This window comes from Vigna radiata, chromosome 11 (genome assembly GCF_000741045.1).
Source record: "Vigna radiata var. radiata cultivar VC1973A chromosome 11, Vradiata_ver6, whole genome shotgun sequence".
In the NCBI taxonomy this organism is placed as follows: domain Eukaryota; kingdom Viridiplantae; phylum Streptophyta; class Magnoliopsida; order Fabales; family Fabaceae; genus Vigna; species Vigna radiata.
Window position 1 is genome coordinate 2,166,739 of NC_028361.1, and position 8,190 is coordinate 2,174,928.

Consider the following 8,190-nt stretch of genomic DNA (forward strand, 5'->3'; position numbering starts at 1 on the left):
TTTGTTATTTAAGAGTATAGTGTAGTTTTGTATTGTTTTAATTGTAATCCTCTCTGAAATTCGACGAAGTGAAAGCCGCCTCGTTGTTTTAGTCATGAGTTACAACTCAGATTTCCTTCTCTCAATCATTTCAGGTTTCATGTTTTTGGCATTGGGCGGAGAACTTTGGGGTTTAGTGTTCGAATACAGGTGAAGAGTGGAACTAAAATTTCGGTATGTAATTTTTTCTTTCCGTATGCATCCTTTATTGTTTGTTTGAATTATTCTTAATCTCTGGTGTCTTATTCTTGTTACTTCGTTCACCTTGTACACTTAAGTACCATTTTTCGCCCAAATTTTTTGAAAAGGAATAATTTTACGTTTTATTTTCATTTTCTTTTACCTTTTTAAGTTTGTTTGATAACATGTTACAAGTGAGCAAATTGAGTAAAACAATCGTGTGCTTTCTTTAGAACAGAGTCATGTTTTTAATCATCCTTTATGTGTATCTAACTTATGATTTTGTCCATCCATAATTTGGCTGGCAGGAAGTGGTTGTGGCGCCTGAAAGCAGAACAGTGATCTCTGATGATAAATTTTTGAGGGTTAATCTTATTGGAGATTACGTTGGGTACACAAATATACCATCTTTTGAGGATTTCTATCTAGTTGTACCAAGGCAGGTATGCTTGTTTCTCTGGTTTCACTATAATTAACCTCTATTGACTTTAGCTTTAACAAAATTGAGGTTAAATTAAGATCAAATAAAGAATTATCTGTTAGGTGGGTTTCTTGACTACTCTGTTGTTTCTAACTCTCGTTTAGACATTTTGCAGATATTTCTCTTTCGCCAAGAGATTGTCTAACATGATTTTATTAATTGGTAATAATAAAGTTTTACCATGAAAAATAAATTGCACTAGCTATCTACCACAGAAATAAATAAAAAAAAAACTGTAAAATGCATTGATAGAATAAATTATTATCATGTTTGTAAACCATACAGTTCTTAATCTATTTTGACAGGTCACCAAAATAAGGATAGACATGAAACCTGTCATTGCGGTTTGTTTTTAAAGTTTGAAGGCATAAAGGCTTCCCCGTGCACAGTGTATTTGTGGCACAAAAATATCATTGGGTGCATATTCCCATTGATGGTGCAAGCATGATGTAGTATTAATTGACTGATATTTAATCTAGGACACCTCCTTACCGTTGTAGATTCCTTATCATTGTAGATTATGGCAAAAAGATTTTCCCCCTTCAATCTCCAGTTTTTATGTTGGCAAGCTTATTAGAGGTATCATCATGTGTTCTAGCTAAGAATGTTAACATTGTAGGATTAAGAACACTTTTTTTTTTTCCTTTCTAGAGGTTTGCCAATGAAGAATGCTTGCAACACCAAAAACATACCTGACAAATATAATTGGAAATTGTCAAAATAATATAAGGAAAATGATATTTTAACACCAATCACATTTTGACACGTGTGTAGAGTGAAAATGGTGTGATGGTGTTAAAATATTATTTTCCATAATAATATAATTACAGGGAGGCTAAGATATTTGCAACTGCAAGTCCGTAGTTCCATATTCTCTGATGTTTTGTTGTCTCCTCGCTCCCCTAGTTTCGGCACTTCTTTTAGTGAAAGACCTTTTTCCAATTTTGAATACCAATCATTTATTTATTTTGGCATTACTGGTGTAGTTTAAGGAAGATAACCGCGTTGAACTACTTTATATACTTTTGGCACGGTTCACAGCTTCCACATGCATACAAAAAAATTGCTCTTCTTTTCTTGTGACAGGGCAGCCCTGGTCAACCGCAGAATTTGGGGAGAAACATTTCTATGTGGATGCTGCTCGAGAGAGTGAGATTTACCTTAGATTCTGTTGAATGCAACAAAATTGGTGTGAGCTATGAAGCTTTCAATCGACAGCCAAACTTTTGCTCTTCGCCCTTTTGGACCTGCTTGCATAATCAGTTGTGGAATTTTCGGGAGGTTGGTACTGTAACTATGATTTTTTTTTTCTTCAACTTTCATTCTTATCTTGCTTTTTGGTTTCCTTTTAGTCATTCTCTTTTCACTTCTATTTTGCAACTGTATTAATTCCATTTATTGGTGTATGCTTGTCTTTCCTTCCTCTATGGGGACCAGTTACCCAAAATCTTAATTTGTTAAAGACTCATGGATGACTTTTAATGACTCTAACACCAAACCTGCCCATGTATTTATTTGGGATTTCCGGTTCGCTCTAGTTAGCTTCTTGAGTTGAGTTAGTTTCAGTTCATTTATAATAATTTCAAATCACATTGTTTATCATCCAATATTTTTATTGAAACTTTGTGTGTATTTTTTTTATAATTGTTGAAAATTTGAAGAATCTTTTTTCTTCATAACAGGCTGACCTGAATCGAATAAGTAGGAATCAAGTGCCACTCTATGGTTTGGAAGGAAGGTTTGAAAGGATAAACCAACATCCAGTTACGTTGCAATAATTTTGTTTTTATTTATAATGGTGTCATCTGTTAGAATTTTTTTTTTTTTTTTTTATATTTTATTTATCTGCAGAGTGCTGGGAGTTATTCATTCTCCATAGGAATTACTGAGGTTCTTAATACAAACCTTGTGCTAGAATTAAGTGCGAATGATGTAGAGTATGTTTATCAAAGGTATTATAATTTACTTGGTCTATATATGATTTCGAAACAGTAACTTTCTTCATAATTATAAGTCATGGATATGGATGTCTTTTTTTTTTTTATACATTTGTCACCGAATCACAGATTCAGACTTAATTATTCCTTCTGAAAGTTTGTGTAAGATTATTTGTTTGCTTGAACGAGTCTGTAAAATGACAAAGTAGTTCAGAAGGTCGACATTATAGTCATTCAGTAACAAAATTGTTTTACGATGTGATATTGAACTCTATTTTTCCTTTTGGGTGGGGGACTTCGGATGCTGTTTCCTTTCACTTTTTCGTATGTTCAATCCGTATAGCCAACAAGCTGAAAAAATGGAGATCATAAATTAATATATAAAGCCTTGGTATGAGACGTGCAGAAAATATTTGAAAAATGATGGTGGAAAGTTTCTAGTCAGCCATTTTTTTATGTAAAATGACTTTTGGTCGTTAAATACTTCAAATGTCAACCAGAATTATTGTTTTATGGTAAAAAGCGTTTCAAAAGTTGCTTGACATGTTTTTTTTTCCCCAGGAGCCCAGGAAAGATTATAAGTGTTAGCGTCCCTACATTTGAAGCCCTAACCCAATTTGGTGTTGCTAGAATCACAACTAAGAACACGGGTGAGGTGGAAGCATCATATGGTTTGACGGTAGTCTGCTTCTCTATATTGTGATTCAGCTATATCTATTTTTGTTATCCAGTGCTACTTATGCTTGGACAAGCGAATGTTGATTTGGTATTTTTTATTAATTTAATGACAGACATGCATTATTTAAATTTCTATACTCGTTGCACAGTTCTTTAAGTCTTGAAAGCGCTAGTGGAGTTCTGTTCTATTTCTTTGTTTATAATAATATGTAATCGGAAAGTGGGTTGTGATAATTTTTTTACAAACTCTTCTGTCTGTGCTCATTGTTTATAACATATCATTATATGAGGACACGATATTTTAATTAAGTACCTAGAAATCTCACACTTCGCATTAATCATTCCTTGCTTACCCATAAGAGTCGTGGGGCAAAATTATTGTTTGTCTAAATGTGTTGTAAAATCAGAAAAACCACAAAGGCTGTAGAACTAGACAAAAAATATTTCTTGTGAAGATACACTATGGAAAAAGGGAGAGACAAAGAGTTTACTGCAATGTATGAGTGCAAATTCTACAAAGGATTTCTCTCTTATTTATAGGAGAGATATTAAGTCTACGTTGTCTTTTGCTTGAGGCTTGTACCTTGCAGTTCCAATTCCATCTAGAGAACTCATCAAATTTCACATTTCTAGAAATAGGAAATTTTTCTGTCAAAGGATTGTATATCCTGTAACATCTGGAGTAGACAATCTCCAAGATCAATATTAAGATTTAGATGATGATGATGATGATGATGATTTTCCAGTTAAAGGCACTATAACTCTTGTTGAAATTTATGAAAGGTGCAACATTGTTGCACTTGAATCCAAAGAGTATAATGAAGTTGCTGAAATAGATGGATGGAGATGTGTTATGCAGGAGGATATGAATATGATAGAGAAAAATAGAACATAGCAACTAGTAGACAAGCCAACAAATCAAAAGGTAATAGGTCTTAAGTTTTATGGAACCAAAATTATTCTCGATGGTTCTGTAAACAAACTAAAGGTTAAACTGGTTGTTAAAGGCTATCATCAACAACATGGAGTTGATTTTTCAGATACATTTGCTCTGGTGGATAGGCATGATGCATCAAGTTACTAGTTGCATTGGTTGCAAAAATGGGTTGGAAGATTTGTCACTTTGATGTGGAATCAGCTTTTTTAAATGGTTTGCTTGAAGAGGACATCTGTGCTGACCAACCAAATGGCTTTGCTATTCCATGCAGCGAAAACAAAGTCTACAATTTTCAAAAAGCCCTTTACAGACTGAAGCACTCTCCAAGGGTTTGGTATAGTAGAGTTGACAGTTATCTGCTACATAAAAGATTTTAACAAAGTGAAACTGAATGTAAAAAAGTCATGAAATGAAGTATAATTCATTGTGCCGTTGTATTTTGATGATTTGTTGGTCATTGAAAATAGTTCAAATGCATTGAGCAAATTCAAACATAACATGGTAAATGAAAAGTTGTCAATTAATGATGCCAGTTATGAAGTAGAAGCTTCTGGGCATGGAAAATTTGGAAAACCAAGTTTTCTTAACAACTAAGTTTTTCAAATTTTTCACAAAGTACAATTTTAGAAAAATCTCATTTTCTAACACTTAAGATTTTTCTTGGATACCATGTTGTAAGATCAGAAAATACATATAAAGGTTGTAGAACTAGAGAAAAAACAAAGAAGAGAGATTTTCTTGTGAAGATACACTATGAAATAATAGAGACAAAGACTCTACTGCAGTGCATGAGTGCAGTGACTTGTTATTCTACAAAGGATTTCTCTCTTATTTATAAGAGAGACATATGTCTACTTTTCCACAAAACCAAAACTTAATAAACAAGTTTTACAAAAACCAACTAAGTTTTACAATTTTTTCACAAAGTATGACTTTAGAAAAATCTCATTTTCTAACAAAATGATCTCTAATTAGTTGAATGGACTGCATGACATAAATATCAATTTAAGAGGTGCATGCTGCTCCGGATGCTTTTGTTTTATTAGGGTTACAAAATTTGGTTAAAATATTTGAGTCTTGCATTGCAGTAATTTTTTGGAGGGTCCAACAAGCTGTAGTTTTAGATTTTCTACATTGATTGTTTTGTCTTGCAGTTTAATTGCTCCAAGGATATCACCCTGATGGAGGTATTATGCTAAAACATATGTCAGCAATCTGTTTTTTGCCCCTTCCTGTTCTGTACTTCCGTGGGTCCTCTGTTATACGTTTTTTCAAAACATGGTTCAGGAGCAATTTTTAATAATGAAGCCAAATGAGATTACAACCAGATCGTTCAAACTCTACCCCAGCAATGATCAAGCTTCAAAATATTTTTGTGCAGGTAAAGTTGAAGCTTAGGATGGATGGATACCTTGCTATTTGTTCTGAGGATAAAAAACTCATTGATATTCACTTTGTTTCTTTTTCTGGGACGTTTTGAATAAAGCCATATTAAAGGACTCTGATTATAATGAAGTTGATAGAGCCGAATGTCAATTTGCTACGACGGCAACTGTTCTTGACAATGGCACACAGGTTTGTTCTTTCCTGGTACCTGAATTTAGCATGCATTATTTTCAATGACTATGAACACAATGAATTTGTTTAACCCATATGGCTGATATCTAGCTAAGAAAAGACCTGTATTCTCAAGTAATATGAAACTTGTTCAAATCTGGATACTACGTTGCCATTATGTTCTTGAAGGCTGCAACTGATCATATTATGAGAAAAAAGATCCCCCCCATCTTCCAGCCCCCATAAAACATGAAAGGGACCTGCTGTATAGCTTAATTAATGGCTAATGCCTTGTTTAATCTTGGAGATGGAGATGATGGGTGAAGAGCGAAATAAAATAGGATGTTTGATGGATGAAAGATGTGAAAAATAAGTTTAAAAAATTATGGGACAAAAGATTGTGGGAAGTCTCCTTGTCTTCTATCAAGTTAATTAAATTATACGACTTTTAGAAAAGTTTTTTTTTTAATTTCTCACTTATTTATACTTTATCAAATAACTTCATACCTTTCTGACTTTATTTATTTGATGTTATCCGTCAACTTCAATTTATTTTCTTGGTGAATGTAATAGAAGTGTTGCCGAGTGACGTGGAAATTCTAAAAATGCTATCAGTGCTAAGTGGTTGTTTAGACAGCATTTGTTAATTCCAAATACTATTATGGAAAATATGTTGGGGATCAGGATGCTGCAATTAAGTGCACATGCTCTAATGGATCGTGAATTTGAGCATGAAAACCTATCGCAACTACCATATTGTGAAAATGTGTTGCGTAAATGACAATTAATTGTCTGTTGTTCTTATTTGAAATTCGCGTGAAATCCTGTAGCAGGCAATTAATTGACAATGCAATACCGTTTCCCGTACATATATTAACTTAATCAGAAAGTTAGTCTTTTGGTTGCTTCACAGTATATGCTAGTTATTGGGGGTGTTATCAACAATTTTTTAATCTCTAAATCCTCTATTTCTGCAGGGGATGCCTTTTCAACCACCTGAGACAAGTTTAAATGGTTTCTTTGATTCTATTGAAAACTTATGGAATAAACTTTGGACCAGCTTAACAGAATTTATGACTGGAAGAACTTGTAGGTATTATTATTTCTACTATGCTTTGCATTTGCAAACTATACAATTTAAATTCTAACATAAAATACAAAATATGAATTTCCTAAATTTTGTATCAATTTTATTCTTTGGCAATATCTAGAGTTGCTTTGATAGTTATATATATTTCTTCATTGACACCACCCAATTTGATTAGAAACTCTACACACCAAACACGGATTAGTAGCACTGACTGTCATGAACACGAGAAAGCCTTGAAGACAATCTTTAGAATATTCCGTCATTAAAGGATAAAGGATTAAAACTGGATTACTTTATGCAAAAACTGTTGCTCTGAAATATAGTCGGTATCAAAATTACACAAAAAATTGGTGCGCGTATTCAACTTTACTCTGGTTCCATTTGCATAAAATCCTTCCTATTTCCTTCATGACGTTTGTAATAGACTGATAATAAGTTTTGCCATCTATCTGTTCTTAGTAATTTAATTTTTCGTTATAAACTATTACCTAAACATCGAAGCAGGGTATTGGAAGATCAATAACTACATTTTGCTTTCATAACCATAAACTTTTTGTTTAATGTTTGGTTCATATGTCTTGACTACTTGATAAAATCTCTTCCACGCGTCTCGGTCTGGGTGGGAGAAAAGACAAAAATGCTCTGGGTTTTTTGACTTCAAGTGCCACATACAATATGTATGCTTGAGTTGGGTAATGATGTTTGGTCTGTTTTTGGCAATTTTTCCGACAGGTATGACTTCTATTCAATGTCTATTAGTTATTATAATTTGTACATTCAGCAGAACAACTTAAAATAAATACTATTCTTTGAATTGCAGTGCTTGTACTCTTATGGCTTTTACACCAAAAGGGTCTGTTTGATCCTCTTTATGACTGGTGGGACGATCTCTTAGACGCTGATGAACAAATCGTCATGGATAAACGCAAAACCACAACTGACAAGGGACATCACCATATTCATGACAACAACCATCACAAGCAAGAGTTTAGGCGCCCTAACTATAATGCTCGATATAGGGGAAGGACCGCTTATGAACATAAACTCAAGCATTCGGGAAGGAGCTCTGATTATTTTGATGATTTACGACATGTTCATAAAGAAATGCACAAGCATTCTGATTATTTTGATCATTCAGACCATGTTCATAAAGAAATGCACAAGCATGGTCATAAGAAAAAGAACATGGATAATCGGCAGCATACTGCTGACCATCCTGCACACCACAAACACAGAAAGAAATGGGATAGTTCAGAGGGACAACTTAAAGAGAAGAAGCTAAAGCATGATA

The 8,190-nt window shown here is 33.5% G+C and overlaps 1 protein-coding gene across 3 annotated transcripts in view; it reads left to right on the forward strand.

Moving 5' to 3' along the window:
• The window catches only part of LOC106777500 (protein HAPLESS 2), a 33,371-nt gene that overhangs the window by 2,130 nt on the left and 23,051 nt on the right, over positions 1-8,190 (forward strand). For 2 of the 3 annotated variants that reach the window (XM_022775873.1, XM_014665071.2), the window contains 12 exons: positions 135-213; positions 528-662; positions 1,787-1,981; positions 2,383-2,463; positions 2,552-2,652; positions 3,199-3,316; positions 5,407-5,439; positions 5,540-5,633; positions 5,739-5,827; positions 6,787-6,902; positions 7,531-7,631; positions 7,720-7,924. In XM_022775873.1, the coding sequence (XP_022631594.1) occupies positions 135-213; positions 528-662; positions 1,787-1,981; positions 2,383-2,463; positions 2,552-2,652; positions 3,199-3,316; positions 5,407-5,439; positions 5,540-5,633; positions 5,739-5,827; positions 6,787-6,902; positions 7,531-7,631; positions 7,720-7,924 (1,347 nt within the window). Of the gene's footprint in view, positions 1-134; positions 214-527; positions 663-1,786; positions 1,982-2,382; positions 2,464-2,551; positions 2,653-3,198; positions 3,317-5,406; positions 5,440-5,539; positions 5,634-5,738; positions 5,828-6,786; positions 6,962-7,001; positions 7,632-7,719; positions 7,925-8,190 lie in introns of those variants that run through there. The other variant, XR_002666013.1, reaches the window with a different exon arrangement.